This window comes from Blennius ocellaris (assembly GCF_963422515.1).
Source record: "Blennius ocellaris genome assembly, chromosome: 9".
Lineage (NCBI taxonomy): Eukaryota > Metazoa > Chordata > Actinopteri > Blenniiformes > Blenniidae > Blennius > Blennius ocellaris.
The window spans coordinates 8,415,097-8,442,476 of NC_137658.1; the positions used below are offsets into that span (position 1 = coordinate 8,415,097).

Here is a 27,380-nt window from a genome sequence, read left to right on the forward strand (position 1 = left end):
CACACATAATGTTTGCAAAGAACACCACATGCAAGTACGCTGGCAATGTTATGAATTTATTCAACAAGTGTGCTTCTGTGACAAGAGCTCCAACAATTCATCAGTGCTTTTTTGTGCTATTATAAATGTGTCTGCGGGAATGAAAGAAATCCCCCAAAAAACAAAAAACTTGAGATGGAAAACCAGCCAAGCGACACAGCAGAATCGACTATGAAATGTGACAAACTGAAAGAAACACTCGCATTATTTTCCTGCTCAGTTGGCTCCATTTTTCCAACTTGTTGATGTGTTTATCCCAGAGAAAGACTGTGCTGTCTGATGTACACAAAGCAGCACACAGTCATGCAGATGCAGAGTCTGAGGATCCAAATTATATTGCTAACTGGCCCAAGGTGATGTAAATATAAAATAAATAACACTAGTTTAAAATATTTCTGCGCATGTTTGGCCTGTTGACATCCAGACACATCCACACAGGGCCAGAATTAGTGCACAGGAGATGAGTTGTTGCATTATAATCCCACATTAAAGCGACACTCGCTTTTCCTGACCATCGACACAGATGCTTTTAATAACAACCTTGCCACACACACAGGCACACACACGCACGCACTTTTACCCTTGGTAAAAGTAAAGGTTACAATTTCATGTAATAAAATCACACGCTCACCCAACACACATGTACACACTGTACATAAACCGAGGGACATTCATATGCATCAAATCCCATTGTGACAGATGGATAGGATTATTCACTTGACACACACACGCACGCGCGCGCACACACACACACACACACACACACACACACACACACACACACACACACACACACACACACACACACACACACACACACACACACACACAGCATGGAATGTCTATGCGCTTGGCTTTGATGCAGCGATTGCACTACTTCTTTATCATCAAGGCGTCCCTAACCAGTTGTTTCACAGTCAACAGCCTAAAGTAGACATGTACACACTTTTTGCTAAGTATGTAGGAACACAAGACATCCACCCCAGATGTTTATGAGATGCCGTGAGCTATTTTTGTGTTTCTTTCGTCCAGAGGTTCAATCTGTGGCAATTTATGGATTTTTCCTGGTAGTTCAGCCAGCGCCTGCTTCTATACAATCACAATACGCTCCATAGAAAATCCTGGCCAGTGTGTCCTAAATCTTGAATGAGCTTCTTTAGGGGGGTAAAGAAAAAAAAAAAGTACAAGCCCTGGGCTATCGAACTGGAAACATTTCTCAGAGGATGATAATAGAGCAAGTAGAAAACATTGTTAGCTTTTAGAACAGCCCACCCCTCCACACACTCAATATTGTTTTCTGACAACTGTCTGTTGTTTTCTCTTTCAATTGCTTACCTGATTTTATTCTTCTCTTTGGTCCACATTTTTCTAATTTCTCTGGATTGTGTTGTCTCTCTTTTGTCTGATAGTCCTTTAGTCCTCAGTCGCGCTCCCCTTCGATTCCTTCAGTGCTCTCTATCTCTCTCTCCGTCTCACGCTGTGGCTGCTGATCCTCACACACTCGCGGAGCCCAGTGAACCTCCCTCTCTCTCTCTCTCGCTCTCTCGCTCTCTCTCTCTCCTTCTCTCTCTCTCCCTCCCGCTCATTCTACCTTTCCCTGATTGATCGATCTCTGTCTCTATTCCTACCTGCTGCAATTTCCTCTCAAGTATTTCCCAAATACTGTCGCTCTCATGTTAAGTCATTCACTGTATTTTCTCTTTATGTTTTGCCACATCACTGCCTCTTTACTGGTGGTCTAATACCGGTTTAATGCCCCTATTTTGTTTTATTTTCCGCCTGGTTGTTTGGGGATGTGCCTGCATTGACCCTGGCAAAACGGCAGACCCAGAGAAACTTTGGCAGCATCGGAGTGTCTGCTCCCGGGAGTCAAGCCAGGACACACACACGCTTCATTGCTTCTTTCACTCATTTTATTTATATCTCTGATTTTCTTTGAGAACATTTGTGTATTGCTCTGCTATCTCTCCCCCTTTTTTCTATTCATCCCTGTCTTGTTTTTTCTATACCTCCCTGGCTGCTTCACCTCTCTCTCTCTCTCTCTCTCTCTCTCTCTCTGTCTCTCTCGCTCTCTCTCCTTTGAGCTATTTTGTCACTGCCCTCCTTCCTCTCCCCATTTTATCCTTGCACCACCCTTTCCTGCACCTCTTTTCCCTTTTTTTTAAATCTTTATTTCTCACACCCACCTCACCTCGTGTGCTGTTCCACCGCCCATCCTCTTTTGTTCACACTTTGTCTTTCTTTCTGTTCCCTTTCTTCCCAGCTGAGCATGACTCTGCTTTCTTTCCTAAGGAGAGCTACACAATTAGATAAACTAAAAAGAAAATATGATTAAACACTGTATGACATCAGGTTTTAACTGTGTTTAATGATGAATGCTTTGTCTTTCAAGCAAGGCAGAAATTGTGTTTCTGCAAATTAATTTCCTCCAAGAATTGTGTTCACTTCCTTTGTGGGCAAGTTTAGGGTTGAGTTGAGACGCAGGTCTTTGGTGAATAGTGTGAGCTGTTGTGCAAAAAAGCAACACGAGAGGATTTGCAAATATAACACATGTAAGCTAATGTAAAGTGTAAAGAATTTAAATTATGGCTATGAATTAAAGCATTGTTTTGTTATTTAACAGCATATTGTCTTAAGCCACAAAGTTTATTAATACTCAGGTATATTTAATACGAAGCCATCACTATCAGGAAATGAGGAATATGCAATCAATGAAATGTATTTAGATTTACTGAACCAGAATTGGAAATGTGAAATCATATGGAGCTCAGCTCCAAAGTTATATTCTTGGAAACATTGCATGGCTTTGTAACTGCGTGCAAACAAATGCTGCTTCAGACCTTAATGTGTTAAGTGTCGGGGGGGAAAGAAAAACAATGGTTGTATGTGCTCAGGGGATGGTTTTTAATGCAGCATCCCTGTGAATGTCCCCCCTGACTCCTCCTCTTACTGAAAATACCCGGTGATATATGTGCCACTGCAAAGTGGTTGACTCACCTTGTGTTGTGTTTCAGTTGACCTTTGATAGGACAGGGAAAAGTGTGTGTGTGTGTGTGTGTGTGTGTGTGTGTGTGTGTGTGTGTGTGTGTGTGTGTGTGTGTGTGTGTGTGTGTGTGTGTGTGTGTGTGTGTGTGTGTGTGTGTGTGTGTGCGTGTGCGTGCAGCATGTGTGTGTGACGGCGTAAATGTGATTGTGTGCATTACATAAGCTGCCAAGCTGCAGTGCAACACATGAGGCTTTTCAGAACGCACACACATCTGCACAGGTACATAGGAGGCTCGTAAAGCACGAGACAGTCGTTCCAGTGTTCAGACGGAAGATGAGAATAGAGGCATAGTTTATTTAAGAAGGAGGTAGTGGTGGTGAAAGGGCAGTGTATATCCTGGATAATGAAGGTGTGGAGTCTTCCCATTCTTCCTTCCCATGACGTATAGTTTTCCTTCTCTTCTTCCCTTTCTCCTTGACCCCTTCATCTTTCACTCTATCTTCCCCATTTGTGTGAACTGATTGTGTCTCTTTGTACTTGACTTAGAAATGTGAAGCTGAGGACACATTGATCTGTTTTTCTGAAAGGCAGACATGTCGTACATGTTCATGTTCTCACTGGATTGCAAACACTCATGCACAAAGATAGACATCCCTGCTATCTCTTCCTCCTGCTCTCGCTCATCACCGTGGCATGCACAACTCTAATTACACTTCTGCACAATCCAGCTCCCGCTTTCACCCCCCCCCCCCCCCTTATTTCTTTTCACTTTGTCTCACAGGTGTTGGAAAATTGTGTACGTGTCATTGAGTTTGTCTGTCCATGTCGTGTGTGTGTGTGTGTGTGTGTGTGTGTGTGTGTGTGTGTGTGTGTGTGTGTGTGTGTGTGTGTGTGTGTGTGTGTGTGTGTGTGTGTGTGTGTGTGTGTGTGTGTGTGTGTGTGTGTGTGTGTGTTGTGATGGTGGGAGGGGTCAGGGACGAGTGCATGTGTGTGGTGGTACAGTGAGAAACGCTCCAGGCTTCCCGTGAAACTGTGTTTGTTGGATGTTCCATTTTAAAAAATGATGAAAAATCACAGCTGAGAGCAGCGTAATGACTTCCCACCTGGGGGGATGCCACAAAGGGAACGATGGAGGAGGAGGAGGAGGAGGAGGAGGAGGAGCAGGAGCAGGAGCAGGAGAGAGGGGGAAGGAGAGGTGAAAAAGGTAGCAATGATGACATGGGCTCGGGTATGGACCTGAACAAAGTGCTGTGATGGACATCAGTGGACCTGATGTGGAATTATTGGCAAACAAAATTGCATTTTTTTTGCCCTTTGCTTGAATATGAAATTCCTTTTTCCATTAATCTAGTTTTATTTTGCTGTTTAATGTGTGTTTAGCTACTAATGCTCAAAATAAGGTCGATCTCAAGGCTATTTGCTATTTATTTTATGAGATTCCACAAAGAGATGCCAAAATAATCAGTGGGCTGCATGTTTCACACTATTGACTGGCAGTTTTGTCCTTGTCAGAAACATTTCTGTGTTAATTTAACAGATTAAAACCTCACTCTTTAAGTATTTAAATTGGGACTGTCACAGTTAAATGCTTTAATGCTCGGACCTAATTTAAAATTAATTATATGTTAATTATATTTAATTGCATCAATATTACATCAACACGAGTGTTTATCCTGCCAGGCATCTCATGAGAATAAGGAACTTAATCCTCTTTTACTACAAGATGCACTGGATTTATTTGATTTTATGGCTGTAGCATGTGCAATGATTGAGTTATTTTGCTTTTTTTCTCCAAGAAAACCTTCACTGTCTGGCAGCTTTTCAAGTTTCTTGTGAGTTTTTAATCGCACTGAAACGCTCATGTTACAAATGTGTGACACCCCATCCTGAGGAATCCCTCTATTTCGCTCTTTGTACTTTTTGACATTTCTACATATATACCATCGTGTGTGTTACAAATTGTTTTGGTTTTTTTCAGTCATGCTATGGCAATCCATGAAATCATATCTTGGGGTGCTACAGACACTCAGATCACTTCCTACAAACATGGAGGTGAAGATGGAAGAAACAAGTTGGCGTTACTGCAGCTTTAGTTCCAACACTATGCGACACTGCATTTTGTCTCTGAAATGTATATTTCACTGAAACAGATGTGGCGTTGCCAGCTGAGGTGAATCCAGAAGCCAGTGCCACATTAAATTAATTTCCCCTCATAAACCTCTGTGAGAGTCGACAGTTTTCAAACAGCATGCTTTTAAAGCAGCGGCCAGGAGCTGCTAAAGACAGCCGTCTTATTTACTGTCTATTAAGCATCGTACTTACATAGTACCACTCTACTCCTGCTAGCTGAGCATCACACTCTCTAAATGTGTTGCGCTGTATGAAATATTCACTTTTTATTTGCAACTGTCAAATTCTTTAGATGAATATATATATATATATATATATATATATTATTATTATTATTTTTTTTTTATATGCTATCTAACATTATTATTAATTGCAGATTGAAACAAAGTATTTGAGAATGAGGAGCTTCCAAATATTAAAATGTGCCAATAGCATTTATTAGGGATTCTACATTCTGGAATATGTATGCTTTTCAACAGTAATGATAGGCTCACGCGACATTATCACATGATCTGCAGTGAGAGTCATATATATTTATGCCTTTATTTAAGATTCATATCTTGTTGTGTTTTAGTGGCTCTATAGATCGAGATGTCATAGATTTTATTGCATTGGTATTCTCTGAATCAGGCCTTCAAACATGTAGTCCATGTGATTAAAAAAAGTCAAACTTTGCTCATGACATGATCCTCTGAAGTGAATAAGAGCAACACATTTTCAATCAAAGTTGTGCTGTCCCGAATTTGTCTAATGGAGGTTTCACTATTTCAGTAAGGGTAGAAGTGATTACGCAACACTACTGAACAGCAAATGGCAGTAATACTTATAGTCTGCCTGGCGCAACAGAAACCTAGCTATTGTATTACTGACAGGTTATATTTCAGATTTCAGAAAAAGAAATAGAATAAATCACCTGCATTACTTTGCAGTCAAACATTTGGCAAACTTTGGAATTGTCAGTATTTAGAGGTGATGATGTTATCATTTTTCCAGGGCGGCCCAATTGAGATTAAATGAGTTTGACACTCCTACTTGAAAGGATTGACCCAGCCAAGAAAGGTTCAATTTGATTTTGTAGATGTTGAACTATTTTCAGTCCACATAATGTTGATTTGTATTCGTCTTTGTGCCAGTGACAATACTAACAGCGGCGCTCTCGTGTTTCATCGCAGCACAGTGGTATGACTCAGCTCACAGCTCCGGAAACATGAGTAAGGGAGCACTAACCTCTTTAATGAGCGGCTCCTGTGGGTTCCGGCTGTTGCGAGGCTTGGATTAGATTTATTTTATATTATGCAGGTGCTGTTTCAGGTAACTGTCGCTTTAAAGCAAGTCAGAAATTACAGCTGTTAATGCATTATTAACAAGAGTGGCCAGAGTGAGCGAGTGGGTGGATAAATGGGAAGAGGGTGGAGGAGAGAAAGAGAGGTCCCATACCTGGCCAGCAGCAGTGTCCTGTTTTGTCAGTAATCTCTTCACTGTTGTGTAAGGCCTTTACCTCAACGAGCCCTGGGCACGCTCTCTCTTTCTCTCTCTCTCTCTCTCTCTCTCTCTCTCTCTCTCTCTCTCTCTCTCTCTCTCTCTCTCTCTCTCCCTCCCCCCTGTGTGTCACTAAAGGTTGGCTGTGGTCTTCTTTTTATACTCAAGACAAACTGGCTCTCCATATGTCTTTTAATGCCGTGGGACGTGTTGATGAAACACATCCGTGCGTGGCGACACGAGCAGTTGATGATTGGATATTTGGCCCCCAGAGCGTTTGCGTTGCTTTGAGATGGTGTTAGCAGAGATTGAGAGTGTAGGCCCTCAGAGAACACCAATTACAGTGAAGTAGGGCAATAAGGCACGTGACCAGCACTTCAAAACACAAACACACAGTCATCAAACTACTGAGCTGTGGAGCAGTTAGTTTGGCTTTGTGTGTGTGTGTGTGTGTGTGTGTGTGTGTGTGTGTGTGTGTGTGTGTGTGTGTGTGTGTGTGTGTGTGTGTGTGTGTGTGTGTGTGTGTGTGTGTGTGTGTGTGTGTGTGTGTGTGTGTGTGTGTGTGTGTGTGTGTGTGTGTGTGTGTGTGTGTGCGTGCGTGCGTGCGTGCGTGCGTGTGTGTGTGTGTGTGTGTGTGTGTGTGTGTTCCTAATCCTATTACTGATCAGGCATTGCACTTTAAAGAAGCAGATGAGGGTGAGAGGAAGAAATGGGTTAATTGTAATGCCTGGTCCTGTGCTGTCAGTACTGTGGAGCCGTTTTAAATACATAAATGCCTGCTTTCATATCGGGAAAACTGTCAATAATAAAACATTTTGAACATTGCTATCTTTTTTTTCAGTTGGCAATTATCTTTCCAGCGCTGACTGTAGTGTCACTTTAAACTTATCTCCTACTTTTAAGGGGATAGCATGAGTGGGTCGCAAGAAGAGCGATGGAGTGAGAGAGTGAAGACCGAGATTAAAGTGGCAACGGAAATTGTTGACAGGGACTCTGGTGTTACTACACCACAGAACGAAACATTCAGTGCCCATCCCCATCCAAATATTTATTGAAAATAATCTTGAATGTAACTGACATCCTTTCTATTTCCCTTTTTATGTGTGTTTGTCTGTGTTTATATTTTCTTCAAATCGTAGTCGGGGAAAATATGTTTTCATTTGCATACATGAAAGAAAGAGTGTATATCTCTGTATTTGAAGAAGCATAAACTGAAACTCAACAAGTGTGATTAGATGAAAACTTGTCACCACATTAGCCGCCATTTAACTTTCATCTTCTATTAGTCAGTCATCATCTTTCATCTTTATCTAATTTTTCGCTTTTCTGCCACCACCTCAGAGAGCAAGTTCACCCAAATTGTAACTGCAGGAATACCTGCATGCATGCTGCGACGTTCAGAACTAATCTTTTTGCTTACTGTCGACTTTAACAATGAGGTGCTGCAGAGGGGAGGATTAGAGAATGTCATTGTAGATTAGGAACGAAGTAAGTATAAGTTAAAGCCAAGATATGAGACATGGCAGGGGGCATTGTCGGGGTGACTGTTCCTCGCTCGGGAGATTGGGTTTTCTCCACATCCAAATGTTGGCAGTCCGATCCTCCATTTTGGCTTTTCCTGTGTTGGAGTGTCGTCGGGCAAGACACTTAACCGCAAATCACTCCCACCTGGCAGCTGTCATTAATGATGTGTGAATGTGTTTGAGTGGTGAATATGATTTGACTCGTCAATTAAATGCCCTATGAGACTAAAGTAAAATCACTTCAGACGTTCATTTAAATTAACCGAGTGTTTCTGTACTTGGATTCTTCTTGACGTATAAAGGCTGATGCAAACTGTATGACTCTGACCTGTCCCAGATTAAAGGCCAAACTTGGTGACGCCTTTCATTATGATGGCTTCATGTCATATAGTGGTAGTAGCGTTAGGCGTAGGGTTACAGCTTCTCACGAACCAATAGTAATGCAGCAGAAACGTATAGAAACTCATGCTACACCTGGTTTGCAGTTTACCCTGGAAGATGGCAATCACATTCTCCATTTCCGACTCAGCAACGCTGATGACGTGCGAGATGATGTACATTGTAGGCGTACGAGATGATGTCATTCTTGCATATGGGCACACTTGGTGAAGGCTATTGACTCACTGAATACTTGTCTGACTCCCGAGTTTATGAGCTCCATGTTGTGCAGTCTAACGGGCACGTTTATGATCACACAGTCTGTTGGAGACATACAGGATGACCCCCGAGCCTTTTAGGCTCACTGCTTTGATGATCATGCCTCGGTCGAGCCAACACATAAAACTTTATCTGGCAGATAGAGAGGAGGAAATGGAAAAGGGGATGAAAGCAGCGCTGTTTATTTAGTTATTTATTCAGCCTGTTTGTTTTTCAGTTTCTTTTTTTTTTTTTTATTAATATTATCAATACAGTTTTTCATTTCCAATGAAAACTTCACTTTAAACTGACCTATCTTTCATTTTCGGTTTTCAGCAGGTGATTTTTATGGCTCCGGCCGGATAAACAGATGGCTGTCACCAAACAAAATGATCGAGACTGCAACATCAGTATAGGTCGCAATTATAAGAAAAGAAAAAAACATTTCAACACTCCATATGGACTGTGTGTTTGCAACGAGGGCAAACTATTTTCTTTCTTTCTTTTAAGCATTGATTATATATGTCGTCTTAAATTGGTGCAGCTCAGATTCTCAACCGTTTCGCTTTCTTCTCTTCTTATTAGACCATTGCCTCATTCGGCTTTCAGTTGTGGAAAAATTTGCACTAAATCTTCCATGAATTCTCTTCAATCCAGCAGTTTTTCCACAGCACAATGATTTCACACAAAAAACAAACAAAAACAAAAACAAATGCAGGACATTGCTTTTACAGTGAAGCTCACTAATGGTTTTGCCTGCTCTGTCTCTTGACCCTCTATTCTGTTCATCTTCTCCTCATTACTAGTGTCTCTTTGTGCTTTTGTGTTCACACCTTGGGCCATATTCATTGTTAAGTGTGTGTAATGAGGAGTGAATACCTCATTAAAAACTAAACGGTAAAAAAAAAATCTGGTCGTTGTAAATTTGCCGTCATGGTGGTAATAATAAAGTTGCTGCTTAAATTTTCAGTTGAATTGGGAGCATTATATCTTGTGGGCTGTCATGATTTTTGTTGTATGACTTGCTCTGCCTTCAAGCCCACAATGAGAGTTGGCTGAGGACATTAGGTTTACATGTTCTCTCTCCATCTGTTCCATTCTTGTCAGTGTGGTATGTAAAACTGTCTTGAGGAAATATTTTAATAGTTTGTCACACTTGTTCACTCTCTGTGAAGAATAAACTCATTATGCTTTTGTCGTTGAATGTCAAGGTTGCTGTGACCTTGTATTTATGTAGTTTATGTAAATGAGGGCCGACGCTTACTAAAGTGGGGAGTTAAGGAAAAAGATACAAATTTAAGACATGGAATCAGGAATTATATTGAACAATAATATGTAAATCAGAAGATTTGTTCAAAAGTTGGGGAGATAAAACAACACAAGACTGTAATCAATTTATTGCTGAAATCACGTCACCTTCGTTAGCAACCATGTCTCTGTATTGAGCCAAAAATGAACTACATCAAGTGTAGTTACAGTTAGCAGTTGGCCCACTTGTTGTGTTTGAGCTCCTGTTTCCCATTTTACATCCTGTTTGACTTTCGGGTACGGATTCAGTGTCGAGCTCTTGTAAATATGCAGAACATTTCATCCTGCTCCAGTCCGACTGCTCTGTTAGAGTTAGATTTTTGTTTCTGCTATTTTGGTGTGTTTTTCCCCCCCTAAATTTTAAAATCCAGTTTCAGTAGGACTAGTGCAGTAATTCAACCGTTTTTTTGGTGAGTGTAGTGAGTGACGACGGGGAATGCAAGCAAGAATCAGCAGACGAATTGACAATTGACAAGACATATACTCTGGGAATAGAGAGACAACAAGACATCTGACAACAATCAAGGTATTCAGGGGGGGGGGGGGGGGGGTACGGGGTGGGGGGGGCAATGAGTCAAGACAGATAAGGGGAGAGAAGGAACATGAAACCAGAGCACCAGATATTTAGATTTTGTGTTTGTTTTACAAAATCTAAATATCAAGACCACAATGTATGCAAATATCACTATTCACTACCTATGATTTATTTGAGTGTTGACGTGCACTGATGTGAAAAGGAGACGGACATTCATGAGACAGTAATAGCAGTTTAAGACTATTTAACCACCTCATGCTTTTTGTGCCATTACATAATTGCAAAGAATGCTATTGTTACAAATTGCCTTTGTCTGTGTTCCTTTTGTTGTTTCTATTCTATATTGTTTTGCTCCTTTTTTTCTGTAGAACAGAGAAATCAAATTGCCATTAATTTTTGTTTCATTGCTTTTGTAATTGTAGCTGTAGAACGATTGAAAATATATTTTGTAAATCTTGACCTGTGGCAGAACAACATAATGTAAATTCTGGAACACTATTTAGAAAGTGCAGAGCTTGCTGCTCTTCCTGGCAATAGCTGTGCTTTTCTCTAATAGTAGTTATGCTAATTTGTGAATTGCATTGTGTTAATGACTTCTTCTCACATATGGCATTTAAAAAAAAAAACATTTAGAAAGTGTTTCTCTTGCTCAGAGCGCTGCCCTTTTGTTCCTGGCCCTGTGGGCAGTTCGTGATGTTGATGCTGTTACAGTAATGGCTCAAATTACCAAGTGACAGACCTGGTCATAGGTTTTTATAAAATGTATAATGCTTTTCCTTATTTCACTTTTGTTAAAAGTAAAAGGTTTGAGCACACTGTTATAGAGCAAAAAAAAAAGTAATGATGTTTTTTCTCTTTGTCTTCCTCTTCTCCCTCCCACATACACACTTTCTTTTTGTAGTCAAGAGTTGTTGCCTGCATGACGGCTATCCTCAGTCAGATGGATGATCATCACTATGCGGCATACATAGAGACCTTCACTGGAACCTCTGATCTCGTGGTAAGTGCATGCATGTCAGGGGATATCTGCGAACTGCTTAGTGAAGGTGAGATATTAAACACTTAAATCCCTCCAACTGCGTTACTTTGACTAAAGATATCTGCTACAATTCATCCATCCATCCATCCAACTATTTACTACTTATCCAACTTGGCCATGAACAGGAAGCTTCCAGTCAGTGGAAACCTCTCAGATCGCTTTATTCTGCTTTGTCAGCACCAACAAGCTTTATATTAGTGTATTCATTCATCTAATGTTTGTTGCAGGACTTCCTGATGGAATCATTCCTACTCTTCAGGGACCTGATTTGGAAGCACGTGTACCCATCTGACTGGATGGCGATGATCATGGTTCAAAACAGGTAAACTAACATTTTAACAGTTTACCCAACATTTTTTTCTTGTTTGATTAACTTCCCCAGACTGCTATTGGGCTCATGGAGCTTGGTTGTGCATTTTGGAAGATTTTCAACATCCACAGTGGCTTTTCCATCCTCACAAACCCACAGTGGGATAAGGCAGAGGCAGTAAAGCTGGATCAAGGCTGCAATGATGAAAACAGCTGATGTGTCAAATGATTCTATGAGTGTGAGCTGATGGAGTCAAAGCTATCAGTGTATTTTTGTCATGTAATCTCGAGCGAAAGCTAAAGCTGTGTCAGAGGAAAAAGCAAATAAAAGTAAAAGTGAGGTGGAGGACAAGACAGGGTAATAAGGAGTCTGGGGCCGGAGATGTGCAGATGCAGAGAGTCAGTCTCACTGAATAGTGAAAAACAAATCAGGGGAGAGATGGAGAACTGTGTTTGACTCTGGATGATGATGATAGATAGAAAGTGCATAAATGGATCTCGGAGCTGTTTTTGCAACTTAACTTCAGGAATGCATAAAGTCGTATCTCACTGAAACACCTGCACACTGTTAAGTAGCTATCATGATCTATCACTGTGACAGAAGGTTTGCATTTTAAGCAATATTTGCAAGACAGCACAGCAGTTTGAAGCTTTCTGCCTCAGCAGCTGTCCATGCTCGTTTTTGAAATTATTAAATGTATGAGTTGAATTCATGGCCAACTAGAAAAATCGAAGGTCTCCCAAATTAACACATGTATGTGTGTGCATCTATCAAATAGAGTGTTCCTGAGAGCCATCAATACTTACGCCGACACTATGAACCAAAAGTTCCTGACTAACGACGACTTTGAGGTGCAGGTAAGCGTGTCACAGTTTCATGCATTGTTTCCTTCCGACTGCACAACCGCCATTGTAATTGCTCGTCTGCGCGTCTTCCTCTGCATCTCATCTCTTAATCTTCCTTCCTGTCTAGTTGTGGAATAACTACTTCCACTTGGCGGTGGCGTTTATTACCCAGGAGTCTTTGCAGCTTCAGTATTTCTCGCCAACCAAGAGGAACAAGATTCTGGCCAAGTGAGAGAGAAGCCATTTAATTTCCTTATTTACCTCACCTACTCTCCCCGCTCTAATGAAACACAGTGATTTGCGATATATTTTGGAGCCTGCATTTACACTCCCACTGCCCATTAAACCCTTGTATTACCTGTGAATGGATATTCAATTTGGTTCATGTTGGGGTAGAGGAGTGCAGCGTTATCTCTCCCACTGGGTTGTTTCATTTCTGCGGGTGAAAATAGCAATATTGATTAAGACGTTGTTCTAAACTAATTGGCAAATTTCTCATTCTGTTTCTTTCACCGTGTATTTTCTTACTCTTTCTCACTCACACCTTATTGCAGGTATGGAGATATGAGAAGGCTTATCGGCTTCGCCATACGTGACATCTGGTACAAACTCGGTAAGAAAGTGTAGATTGAAGTGCTTGTAGTGTGATTGACTTGCTACTCTTGAGTAGGGCTCCGCCGGAAATAAAACTGTAGTGTCTGAGAATGTTGTTTCCATACAGTGTGGCATTGATCGACTGTGCCAGCACTATTGCACATGGACGGACATCAATATAACATGGCAGTGTTTCATTAAAATTCTCAAAGTTCCCTGGGCGGTTGAGGAAAGACGCATGTACAGAAATGTAAGGGTATATTCTGCAGATAGCAACCAAAGTTCAACACCCTCATCATAGAGAGACACAGCTTCTTGAATTTACTAGATAGAGACCCATAGAGCTGCCCGAGGGTCAGAGGATGCCAGGTGAGAAATGGGCACCGGTGCGGATAAGATTTTGCTTATATCCTTTTTGAATACACGTATGTGTCTGTCTTTCAGGCAGCCATAAGATCTGTTTCATTCCCAGCATGGTGGGACCGATCTTGGAGATGACGTTAATTCCTGAAGAGGAGTTGAGAAGGGCCACAATTCCCATTTTCTTTGACATGATCACCTGCGAGCATGCTCACTATGGGAACTTCCACAAGGTACACACATGAAGGAGGCAAACGGGGACAAGCCACCAGAATACACAAACAGAAACGCATCACAAGGCAATCTTCATATTTGTTCACAAGGCAACACATCACAAGCTACGAGCTTAAAACAGAAATGCTGGCATAGTCTTGTCGCCTTCCTTTATTGATTTTCTGTGACGCTCCACATAAAAGTAAAAGAGACACCTTAATTATGCTTGCATAATTGATTTCTCCCTCTATCGCTCTCTCCTTTTGCTTCACCCTTTCTCTTTTGTCTCCTTCTTTGCTTTCCACCCCCTCCTTCTTTTTGTGTCTTTCGCAGTTTGAGAATGAGATTATTCTGAAGTTGGACCACGAGGTGGAAGGTGGAGGCGGAGATGAAAGATATATGCAGCTACTGGAGACCATGTAGGCCTAAGTAGATTTACACACCTCACAGTGTGCCATGTAAATGCAACCAACAGAGAAGACTGCATGGTTTTCCTGGTGTTACATTAATATGGCAACACACACACTGCACCATATACAAGCCAGTAGTAACAAATATAATGTAATATTAAACCATGCAAACAAGCTTACACTTTGCAAAAACTCTTGGATGTTGACAAATGAACAGGAGACAATACTAGTTAGTGGGTTTTTTTTTTTTTATCAACTTTAGCCCTGAACACTGAAGGTAGGTTTGACCACAGTCTCTGCATCCCAGAACTATAACCCTAAATCAAAGTTGTGCAACCTGCAGCACCGAGCCCATCTCTAGTGGTTCCATTGAACTTTAATTTATTGTATTGGTCCAGAGCCGAGGCAAGCTTTTTTTCACCGTAGAAATAGGTCTGATAAATGTTGTTGTCCTATGATTGTTGAGTTCTGCATGAAAAAGCAGACAGGCCTCAGAAAATGAGCAAAGACTGTCGACTGTATATAAAACTTATGTAACAAGGAAATATCTGACAGGTTGCTTTCTCATTCCTCGGGGTTTACGCTGCAGTGCACATGTGTGCTTTTCTCGTTCTCCGTACTGTCTAACAGCTATTTAAGTTCATTTAAAATATTGTAAGTTCCTAAAATAATTATTCATGTAAATGCAAAGATTTTTCCAGGTATGAGCTTTGTGCTCAGACGAATGTGGTAGTTACACGTTATTTTACTTGAAATTTATTACACAGCGGATCTTTCAAAGGGTCTCTCACCCAACACACACAAGTGAAAACTACAACATAACACAACAAGGTAAATGAAAACAATATCACGTGCCCATGACTGCTATGTCATTGAAAAGATTTAGAGGCGTAGATCCAGATAACCACAGATTGTAACCTTTGACACCTGTCACCGGCCTCCCAGTAATATGTTAAATCATCAGCGGAGCCACATTCAGACACCTCCGATGATTAACTTATTTATGCTCGTCTGCCAGCTTGCTTGACTGCGCTGCCGAGAAAACCACGCTGAGGCCGCAGGTGCAGCACTTTGTATCCTTGGTGAAGGGACTCCTCATCCGTCTCCTTGACTACCGCGCTGTGATGACCGATGACAGCCGCAACAACCGCATGAGCTGCACCGTCAACCTTTTGGTAAGTGTGACCATCGTTGACGTCGGGAATCAGTTGGCTGGGTTGTCTTTGCCCTGCTTTTTTTAAAAGGTTTTTTCGAGTATCATGCCATCTCCTTTGAGAACAATGTTAACCAGCTTTCCAAAAGAAGGGTGAGCAATACAGTTCAGGATCGTTTTGAAATCTGAGTCTTGTTTTTTGTTTTTTTTTACCATGGTGGCATGAGCCTTTTATCCATTCCTTTTTTGTTGTTGTTGTTGTTTTCTTCGTGTTTTTTGGATACTTGCTAAACCTTTGAGGATTCTCTGCATGCTGTGAGTCTACCATGCATCATCACAGATTTGCAGTTATTGACATTAACCTTGTGATTCTTGTGCTGCACTTTGTAGCTGCTACATTGAACCTCACAACAAAGATTTGCTGATCCCAGACACACTCACCCTCACATCAATACACCCATTATTAATTGAAAGACTATTGTCAGTGGAGAGCTTGTTCCCCACAAATTTCCGTAAGTAATCTCATCAATGCCAAGCAACCGAGTTGAACTTTTTATTTTATTTCTTTGCACGGAGGCACATATTTTCATGTTTTGTCTTTCAATTAAAAATCTGTCTATTCCTTTTCCACAAAACATTTTCATGCTGATTGATCTGCTAGAGAGCCATTCATCTCTGTGTCTGGTCTCTGTTTGCAGCACCTTGCGTCAGCTCCTGTCTGATCCTTTGCCTTTCTTGCATATGTTCTCCTTATCAGTTTCTCCCCCATGGTTTTCTCAGGTTTAGTAATGGATCCCATCTACGTGCCATATGATCACCTTTTAAGCAGATGAAATATTTCATCCTCCAAAGTGTCTCTCTCTCTCTCGCTTTCTCTTTCTCTCTGTAATTTTCATTTTTAATGTACTCCAGAGATACAAACATTTAGAGGTTTGTGCTTGAATCTTCTAACATTTTATATTTCTCCTGAAGGTGAAGGCTGCTGGCACGTGGCAGAGGTGTTTATCCCCGTAGCCTCTGGCAACTGCCCATTAGCGATTCTATTTCATTTGTTTGGCCAGCTGAAAAATCCTTTCTGCAGGCTAACGGGCATCACTGCACCCTCCTATCCATGCCACTCTGGGCGAGGTTCACTGAGGAATTACACACACAATCACACACATATTTGTCATGCTCATTCATGCAGATGCACTTTGAAAGGAACACAAATATATCTTTACACATTGAGAAATACACACTCAGCCAGAAGTAACCTCTACTTTTCTTGTATAACTTTGTGACCCAAAAATCAATTTAATATACATGTTAACGTTTACATATTAGGAGACATTTTTTTAAATTGTTATGTTTTTAACAGATGCCACTTTGTATGTTAGATTATTTAGTGTATGCTTTGTTGACTGCTGTGAGTAACAATGGCTGAACCTCCAAATGAGGGACATCCTACACCAGAGACATTGGCTCATTAACTTGAAATTGCATCAGTGCGATCAATGACAAATGTTACCCTTGTAATGTCAAGCTCGCAGATTTAAGTATGCACCTAGTCCAAACACACCGTAAAGTGTTTCAGCAGTCTGTTTTAAATTGAAGTTTTATTATCCTCCTTGTTGTAGCTAAAGTCACGTCTCACACCTCATGAAGGCCTGTGAATTTGTCACTTTATTTGAACCTGTTGTATTGTGTTGCTTGTGCTGGTGAGGGGTGTTTTGGGGTTGTGTAGGTTTGCCTCACTCCTCTACTCTCTGTAGATGTCATTAAACTTCATTACACTGGGAGATTGTGCAGTTCAACTAACAAACGCGCATTCATCCAACCCCCACACACCCAACTTGCATGAGCAATTAAAAGTATAGACGCAAATGTTAAGCCACAAACCCAGAATCACCAACTTACACTGTCGCTGCAGCACTTCAGAACTACAATAACTCAACTTCTGCTTTTGTTTTCCAGAACTTTTACAAAGACATCAATCGTGAAGGGATGTACATCAGGTAGTTAAATATTGAGTTTCACTAAAATATGCTGAGATGGTGTGTGTGTGTGCGCATGCGCGCGCGCGTGTGTGTGTGTGTGTGTGTGTGTGTGTGTGTGTGTGTGTGTGTGTGTGTGTGTGTGTGTGTGTGTGTGTGTGTGTGTGTGTGTGTGTGTGTGTGTGTGGTTTCATAATCTGACAAGGGATTATATGAGTTCTACTGAATTAATGTCAAAATCCATGGGATCAGCCTTTGGTCTGACTGGAGGCTGTACAGAGAGGAGAGAGAGACAGATGATGAGCACAAGGGAGGGAGAGGTGGAGAGACAGAGAACGACAGGCTGTTAGTAAAAGAGAGAGAGAGAGAGCAGGGGAAAGCAGGGGAAAGCAGGGAATGCAGATCCCCATTGGATGTATGGCTTTTAGATGTATTAGTGGCCCATATGTATGAATATAAGCTCAAGTCAGGGGTTGATCAGCTGCCTCTGTCTCCTCTGGAGAACACAGTGGCTCGCAATGCGTCCAGCCTTAGCCAAGATGGTTTCATATGTCTTTATTCTCGTGTTATATAAGTCCCCCAACAGTGGATAATAACTGCAAAAACTAATTATCTTATAGCCCAGTGTGTGATTTATTAGATATTTAATTTACAGATTGAACATATTCTAATAATAAAATTGATAATTAGCCGTTAGTGCTCATTTTACGACAGAATGTTGTCTCATCTTGCAACCTGATAATGAATGATAAAATACTATCATCGCACATATATTTGAAATTCCCTGTGTGCCTCTGTTTTCAATATGGACAAAAGTATTATCTACATGAGGAGACTCAGTTGTTCATGATTAGTCATGCAGAATTCTGCCCCATTAGTCCAGTAAAAGTGGAATATGAGAAATATCTTTATTGAAGTCTTTAAAATCTCTTGGTATACATTGATGACTCTGTTCTTTCAAATACAGAAAGTTAGTAGCACAGCAAGGGAAAAACTGCAACTGTTGAATTTTTCCATCCCAATAAATACATTCTAATAGTTATTGTGCTTTTTTAAATCAGTTAATACAACTTGATGGTGCAATGACATTTAAATGATTGATTTATTTGTATTTCTTTCTAAAAGTCATTATGATTGTCTTCTTCAAATGCATATTTACAAGAAAATAATTGTACATATGGTTTCTGCTTCTCTTTTCTATTTGTTAATTTTGTACAGGGTCATACAAAGTTGTTTTAGGATGTGAAGTTGCTGTTGACCATCTTGTCACTGTTTCGTGTGGACAAGCTTATTTCACTGTGGAACTGGGTCATTCTACATGTCATGTCCACTTAAAAAGAAAAGTTATGGACTTGCAGTTTTCGCCTGTCATGAACTTCATACCAGCCAAACACATCAAAGGGAACAGTGGATTGATTTAACATGGGGGGGGGGGGGGGGGGGGGGATCCACAGGCCTTAACAAAATGTACAATAGGTTTCTGACACCCAAAGAATGAAAAGCATCTTGCTATAAGTTTGTGTGCCAGAAGCTATGCCATTACCAGTCCGTGTAAGAAGAGAAAGGAAAGGAATGTGGGAAGGAGAGCGAGAGAGAGAGAGGAACGAATGAGAGGAATAAACAACTGTGAGGGGTCGGTCACACAAACAATTTAAATAAGTATATACATATATATAATCTTTTTGTTGATTCAATAAGACAGAGTGTGAGTGTTTTTCCACAAACAACAACTGGCCATAACCAGCAGGCAAACGGTGTTCAACCACAAACTCATTCAAGCTAACAGAAAAAGAAAAAAAACAAAAAAACAGACAAGCTATAACAAGAGAGTCAGTGAATATTTAGACAGGAAGAAGTTGACCCAGGAGTGCATTTATATTGCACAGGCAGACAGAGGATTGTTCATTTAAAAACATCCAGAAGCCATTGCTCCCCTGCTTTGTCATCAGTGCCTCAGCAACAAAGTCAGGCCTGTGGCCATGTGGCAAAATGTTTTCTCTAGACAGAAGGAGATGGATACAGCAAAAAGATGAAAACTGAAGGCAGTGGCAGTAAAAGAGAGAGTTGGTTGTGAGTGTTCTCGTTTTCATCACCAGGTTTTGGAAAAAAAAAAAAAAAAACGTACATTACTGAGCAAGAAACATCTGTCAGACGATTCAGACATATGCTGGACAATGTTTGTGTGCATGTGTGTACGTGTGTGTGTGCGTGCCTGCGTGTTTCTATGACCTTGCGTTTTGTGTATTTCACAGTGCGAGTGAGAGAGGCAGAGTGATGCACATTGTCTTGTTCTATCACTGTGATTAATTCCTCATCCAGGCTGCCCAACAGTGGCACCTAGTGGAATAATGTGTCAGCTGCTTGTTGAATTGACTCGATTTGTTGGAGTGTGACACATCTGTCTGCATCTGCGTGTGTTCAGGTACCTGTACAAACTCAGGGACCTTCACCTCGAGGGTGAAAACTACACGGAGGCTGCGTACACACTGCTGCTCCACTCCCGACTGCTCAAGGTAGAGCACAACACAGTGCGCACACACGCATGGGTCCTCGGGGTGATGCATTGACTAACACAACTTTTCGTAGACTTGTTCTAAACTCAATTATAACTATTACTGACATGACCCTAACCCGCGGCCCAAAACGAGTGTCTCTTTAATGTTTTCACCTGATAACCTTAAAATTACTGGCACTGCTGCAACTTCTTATCAGCTATAGATCTTCACCTTTTCCCCTAAACTAACTGTTGTCTCCAAACAAATCGCACACACATAGACATGCACGCACTCAGATATCAAGACATGTTTTGCCGTTTTATGCTTGCCCTCACTGTCTCGCTCTTCATAATCACTTGTCTGCCCGACACAAATGAGATAGTTTTCTTTATTAGCTGATAAATGGTTGCTACGTCTGTGGCCTCCAAATGATGAAGTCCCAAGGTTAGTTTATGGCTTGTCGTCGGCCACCGCAGCTGGATCGCTATGGTGATTGATTCTGGGCACTTGCACTGTGTGTGGTCTGTCTGTGTGTGTGTGACTGAGGGGCACGCATGCATGTGTGTGAGGGTTTGTGACCTCTTTTATCTTTTCATTTATTTTATTGGACACTTCGACACATTCAGAGGTTGGGGAATGGGGGAGAGGTTTCCCTTTCTGTCACTTTATCTTCTCTATCTCTCTGGTATCATTACAATAAGCTGTTGACCTCGACAACATGTTTTTTTTTTCACCTCCAATTTGTGTGTCACGTCTTTCTCGTCCTTTCTGTTTCACATCATTTTGAGGAATATGCCGTAAAGCACAACACGTCATAATCTTCTTGAGGAATATTTTAAACGGATTACATTGTTTTAGAGAGTCGTGATGCAGTTTGAGATTGGTGGATTTCTAAATAAGTATCGGTGTAAATTTTACACTGAAAGATGAACAACTGCTTGTATTTAAAATAAATTGCTGCAGTTTTGTTTTTTTTTCTTCCACAGGCTCTCCTTTTGACTAATATTTATTATAACCACTCTAAACTTAAAATGTGTTCTCTCCTCATTTTATTCACGGTGGTGATGAATGGGGCTGCAGAAATCAGAGCTGTCTGCAAGGTTTATTTCAGGAACATTGTTTTATACATATCCTCATAAATATCTCTTTTTCTCCCCGTTCATTCCCGACTTTTGTCTCAGTGGTCGGATGAGATGTGTAGCCCTCAGTTTGAGCTCTACGGCTCCCAAACTCAGCGGCAGCTCAAGGAAACCCTCTACGACACCATCATTGACTACTTTGACAAGGGCAAGGTCTGTATTGTTTCAGGCTCTCAGGAGTCACTTGTCAATTTAATAATTCTTGACCTCTGAACTGACTTTTCAGCCCAAAGTAATAATGTAACCAGTGTATGTGTGATCTCTAGCAAGACAATGACACAGTTTAGAATTATACGCAAATGGTCTTTCTTTTATGGCAGTTGAAGAAACTGCATTACTTTTATGTTCTTAAAAAATAAAATATAAGTTGCTTTCCGGTGTCATACCTTCAGCATCTTTTACAGATGAGACTATGTTGCAATCATGCAGTCATAGTCTCTGTGGAGCACGTTGGCGTCACATTCATTTTGTATTCTCCACGAGTACCTCGTGTTCTTTGAAGCAGGGATACAGAGACTTTCCTCTACTCTACCGAGACCTGAAAACGTAGACTTCATGAAATGAAATCCCACCACAACAGATGCTTCTTGTTTATTAGCAGATGGTGTAATGAAGGACACTTGTTTTGTTTTTTTTTCTTTTTCTTTTTGTGTGTGTGTATTTAGATGTGGGAGGAGGCCATCACGCTGTGTAAGGAACTCGCTGAACAATATGAAAATGAGATCTTTGACTACGAGCTGCTCAGCAAAAGACTGGTAAAATATTACAACTCTTCAATCTTCATGTGTTCTGCACAACAACCACAATCACACACTGCTGTTACTCTCTCTCTCTCAGCCTCCACTGCTGAATTCCCTTCAGAGATGTTTTAGATATTTCCTGGATTCAAGGGGATGTTTCAAGAAGAGAATTAAAGCCACTTAGACATGTTTTTGATACCACAGGTGTAAGCACAGTTGTTCTATCTGAACGTCAATAATACAGACTATTTTTATTTCTCCTGAGTTCAGAGAAAGAATGTTTTTAATCAATCTTATATAAATGTATGATAACAAAGTAAATAATCCTTGTGAAAATGGACTGCCTCTCAGTCTAATACGATTATCTATAGGCAGACTTCTTACATTTGATGGATTCATGTGACATCCCTCCATATATGTTTAATTCCAAGTTGACAGTTTTAAAATGCTCAAATCAATCATTTTTCTGGAGAGCTGTGCTCTTGGCTTTTATAATTATCACTATACGACCCATAAAGGGGGGCGTCTTATTGTCTGTCTACAACCACTTGGAACCCCTGCTAACCCTTCACACTTCAACTTTCAATCGCTCTTTAGATGCTTTCATCTCTCGTTTCAACACAACAGCAGAAGTAAATCCCCCCCGTACCCATCCCCTAACTCATGTTTTAACACCATCAGCTCCTCCTCACGTTCCCCTTCACTCAAGTCTTCATTTTTCCCCTTCCCAAAGAGAATTACTCTTTTCCAACAATAGAAAAAATCCCTCTCACACTATATCTCTCACTTTTTTCATATGACTGCAGCAATGGCTCTCTGAGCTAATACTGAATTTATGTGGTTATATAAATGACAGACAATACCCTTGGATGCACTGCACTTTTCTTTTTTTCTTCATTTCTACATCTATCACCCTAACAGGGGCTGTATTTTGCTGAGGGTGGCTTTGTCATTGGCGTGCGCTGATAAAACTGCCCCAGCTGCACATCTAAAACTGCCCTGCGTACATGCCGCGTTTCTCTCTCCCCGCATCCCTCTGCAGGAAAAACAAGCCAAGTTCTACGAGAATATAATGAAGATCCTGAGGCCCAAGCCAGACTACTTTGCAGTGGGCTACTATGGACAGGGCTACCCACCATTCCTCAGGGTTCGTATCAGTGTCACTCTTCATTGATGGTACAAATAGTCAGTACTGAAATTATTGTTTTTGTCTTTTTTTTCTTGTTTCATACAAATGAAGTTTGTTTTTGTTTTGTTTTTTACATTATCAAAGCTGATAGCACTTTTTCATGAGGTCGGCACAGTGAACCACACACATTGTCTGGTCAAAAAAAACATTTCCTTCCCATGATCACCTCTGAAACTTTGTTCTTCAAAGTTGCAACAGTCGACAAGTTTTCAAACGCACACGCGATAGTTAACAGAATAGGCATAGAAAGCCATCCGGGAACACTGTGGATCTGTGGACTTTAACAAACTGCAGGAATAAAATATTCCAATGTTTATTCCTCCTGTATTCATTAGATGTACTTTTCTGCTGTGGTAAGGAGAGTGGAAAAAAACCGTGAAACTGTAAAAGCAGACAAGCTGGAACTGCATGTATTTGCCTTTGAGAGAAAAAAAATCGTAATTCCATCCAGCTCTGGATGGACTATGTGACTTGAGGGAGTCTACGCAAACCCAGAGAATATTCCTCGGACGATCGAACGTTGGCTCAGAATCTTTTCATTAGCTTTATTAATGCCAGTTAATTTCCCCTGACTACAGAACAAGGTGTTTATTCACCGGGGGAAAGAGTACGAGCGCAGAGAGGACTTCCAGAACCAGCTGATGAGCCAGTTCCCCAGCTCTGTGCGCCTCAACACAACCACCATGCCAGGAGATGACATCAAAAATTCTCCTCTTCAGTGTATCCTTATCACATACACACATTCACACACAAATACACAACCATAGCTGAATATTAGTGTAGAATATAATCTAATTTCATCTAGATTTTTCTATCCTGTTGCTGTAGACTTGTCATGACCGCAGTACATGTACCAATGGTGGAAGTATCAAAAAAGTCAAGCAACTTTGCTCCCAGAAGGTTTCTGGTTTGGACCGGCAGCAGATTTCAGCAGGCAAAGTGAAGACCATCACTTTCCCCCAGCCCTATTACAACTACTGTGGGCCCTCGAAACCATCCATTGATCCACTATAACTCTTTTATACAACTCAAGGTTGCAGGGCAATGTGGCTGATCTAAGCTTGCTCGGGGTAAAGACAGTCTTGGCCATTAACAGGTCGCCAATAAATCCTTTGTACCAATGAGTACATTTAGTAAATTAAGGAATTTCTCCTTTTTCTTCCTTGTCAGAATGTAGACTATCTGACATCAGATAAATTAACATTACAATGGCCCATAGGATTTCTGTAATATGATACCTTGCAGTAATAAGAGGGCAGTTTAATATTCAGGCCACCCAAAGTAAAAGACCCGATGTCCGCTGTTTTCAATTTTTTTTTTTACTTCAAGAAACAATAAAACTTAGCTCATCACATTGTTTAATTCTGTGAGCTTCCATCCAAATCTAAGTTTGATATCGGTTTTCTTTTGTTTCACCTGTTTATTAAATCTCAGCCGTGAAGGTCAGACACATCCATCACACATCACTCAGTGCGCTCCGACACAAAGATATTACGACTCCGTCCGTCATTTGCTGACAGTTGTTTTCTGAGCGATTCAAACCAGATATCCAGTGTTTCACAGTGCAGCCTGTCCTCGAGATCCCTCCTCGCTTGAAGAGCAAACCAGTCCCTGACCAGATCATCAAGTAAGTGTTTTTCAACATTTCAACGTTTTTCATCGTCATCGACGACAATGAGCTTGTCTGCAAAATGAACAGATAACAACTTTTGGCACTTCTGACTATGTACATGGTCAACATTTACCTTCCCTGTTAATGGCTTCTTCTCTCTATTTCCCCTCTCTTTCCCCATCTTCGTCTCTGCGCCCACCTCGCCTCACAATAAAGTTTCTACAAGTCCAACTATGTGCAGCGATTCCACTACTCGAGACCTGTGAGAAAAGGACCCGTGGACCCCAACAATGAGTTTGCTGTGAGTTACTTTTTTGAAATGGAAAGATTTATGACCACAGGGACTATGAAAGCCTTGCAGAAGCTATTTGATACTTGCATTGTTACGAGTTTGAAAAATGTACTTTCTCTGCAAGATTAAAAAAAAATAAATAAAAACAAAATCTCCATACCCTACCTCCAGTAATATGATATGATAAAATGTTTTCAGAGTTTGAAATGAGCACTTGCAATCCAGCATCAGATGCAGGTAGGTGCAGTGGCAGATTTGGTTAGATTAAATCACATTTGTAGCAAGTGTTGGGTAAGAGTTCACACTTTAATCCAAGAAGGGATTTGGGGGTTTGGGTATTCAGAAGTGGCTGCGATTCATCCAAGAGCTGTACAACCTCTCATTTGATTCAGTCAATGTGGATTGAGCGCACAACCTTCACCACTGTGTACAAGCTGCCAGGGATCCTCCGCTGGTTTGAGGCGACTGACATGAAACATGTAAGTCTGTTTGGCCTGTTTTGCTCCATGTTTACCTTTCTTGTTTTTCTGGAAGATACTGTCTCTGCTGGAGCTTGAGGCAGTGGCTTATCACTCCCCACCACCGATTACATCGCTATTCTCACCTTTCTTTTTCTTTTCAAGTTCAAACAACAGTAACATAATCAGAGAAGAAACGTTTACTACTCTTGACATACTTCATTTTCTATAACTCTGACATGACGATGCTTAACAACCATAAAACAAACAATTGGACTGAGAAAAAAAAAACCCCCACCTTGATCCACATATAGATTTAAATTATCATCAACCTATTTAATACAGTATAAAGTTTACTTTTAACTCTTTAAATACGAGCTCAACCATTTTGGTTTACCATTAGTTAATAGTGTTTAGAATAGTATGAGAACAAAGTTGCTATTTGTTACTGCTTTCATAGAAAACGAGGTCTACAAATGCTTTTTGACAATTTCTATAATTTATAATTTATCTCCTCCTCCCTAACAATCTCCTCACCTCTCCAGACCACCTTGTCTCCGTTGGAGAATGCCATAGAGACAATGGAGTCAACCAATGAGAAGATCCTGACCATGATCAACCAATACCAGGCGGACTGGAGTCTTCCCATCAACCCGCTGTCCATGCTGCTCAATGGCATCGTGGATCCAGCTGTGATGGGAGGCTTTGCCAAGTATGAAAAGGTAAATTCTGAGAAGCAGAAATAAACCTTTGAATATCTGAATGATGAAATTGAATTTTTTTTTTCAGGATTTTTTGCTCACTGATATCAATTGTAAAAAAAAAAAAGTGTCAAATGATGAATAGATTTACACATTGATTTAGTCACTATGATTATAAGCACATGATCACACATTAAGCTGTTTTAATTGTCCAGCACATTAGCGACAATAGGGCCAGATGTCTGCAGATTGGTAGGATGGTGGCCGGAAAGGGACATAGTCAATTCAACCTTTTTCATAAATTATTTCTTTTGGAAATGAGGGAAAGTACCGGGTGTAAAATGATCTCTATGGGGGACAATGTTAATTCTCAGCATCATCGTATCTTGCATGATTTTATTCATCATTTTGAAGCATGTAGCAGGCATATATCTACAGATCTCTGTATTTTCTTGAGATAAAAAAAAAAAAAGTGTAACTGTGAGGATTCTTAACCAAAAGAAACATTTTATTTGTTGAGAAAAATAAAGCTGCATCACTGTTTTAAGGGCAAAAACTGAACTGAATAATGAGTATTCAGTCCTATCATGAAATAAACCTCACAGCTAAGGCTTATTTCTTCATTCCTGGCTTCCATGTTAACTAAAGAAAATAGGAATTTTGTCTCCGAGATGGTAAATCTTTGTCCAAAAGTTTAAAATCTTATCAGAGCGTAAGAGATGGCTTCACTGCAATCCTCATCTTTGTGATGAATTGACTTTAATCAATTTTTTATCAAAAACCATCTCTTGTGGGCATGAAAATGAACAATGTGAGCTTCGATATTCCAAATGACCCGAAATTAATTACAATTATTTTCAGTGTGGTCTATTCATTATTTTAAAATATATTAATGTTCCCTATTAAACAATGTTTCGGTTTTGAAATGTAATATCAGTATGGTATAGCATATAGAAGTGTGTGGGGAAAACCACTTAATTTACAAAGTACCTGCATCCTTGAACTTTGGAGCTCTTTGCTTTTCAAGAGCATTGAGTGTTTTTTGTCTGTTTTTCCAGGCTTTCTTTACTGAAGAGTACACACAGCAGCACCCAGAGGACAGAGACAAACTGCTGCGGCTCAAAGACCTCATCGCTTGGCAGGTACCAAACACACGTTCTTATTTAACACGTACACACCTCTTACGGTCGTGTTGCTTTTATGTGAACTGTTGTTTTGACA

The 27,380-nt window shown here is 40.6% G+C and overlaps 1 protein-coding gene across 1 annotated transcript in view; it reads left to right on the forward strand.

Annotated features, from left to right (window-relative positions):
- dock2 (dedicator of cytokinesis 2) overlaps nt 1-27,380 on the forward strand; it is a 98,006-nt gene that overhangs the window by 67,485 nt on the left and 3,141 nt on the right. The window contains exons 27-45 of the mRNA XM_080501956.1: nt 11,538-11,636; nt 11,903-11,997; nt 12,764-12,842; nt 12,958-13,058; nt 13,385-13,443; nt 13,869-14,017; nt 14,331-14,416; nt 15,426-15,582; nt 17,514-17,554; nt 19,956-20,046; nt 21,210-21,320; nt 21,833-21,922; nt 22,950-23,054; nt 23,675-23,816; nt 24,642-24,723; nt 24,925-25,009; nt 25,393-25,479; nt 26,004-26,180; nt 27,218-27,301. Of these exons, the coding sequence (XP_080358082.1) occupies nt 11,538-11,636; nt 11,903-11,997; nt 12,764-12,842; nt 12,958-13,058; nt 13,385-13,443; nt 13,869-14,017; nt 14,331-14,416; nt 15,426-15,582; nt 17,514-17,554; nt 19,956-20,046; nt 21,210-21,320; nt 21,833-21,922; nt 22,950-23,054; nt 23,675-23,816; nt 24,642-24,723; nt 24,925-25,009; nt 25,393-25,479; nt 26,004-26,180; nt 27,218-27,301 (1,920 nt within the window). The remainder of the gene's footprint in view (nt 1-11,537; nt 11,637-11,902; nt 11,998-12,763; nt 12,843-12,957; nt 13,059-13,384; nt 13,444-13,868; nt 14,018-14,330; nt 14,417-15,425; nt 15,583-17,513; nt 17,555-19,955; nt 20,047-21,209; nt 21,321-21,832; nt 21,923-22,949; nt 23,055-23,674; nt 23,817-24,641; nt 24,724-24,924; nt 25,010-25,392; nt 25,480-26,003; nt 26,181-27,217; nt 27,302-27,380) is intronic.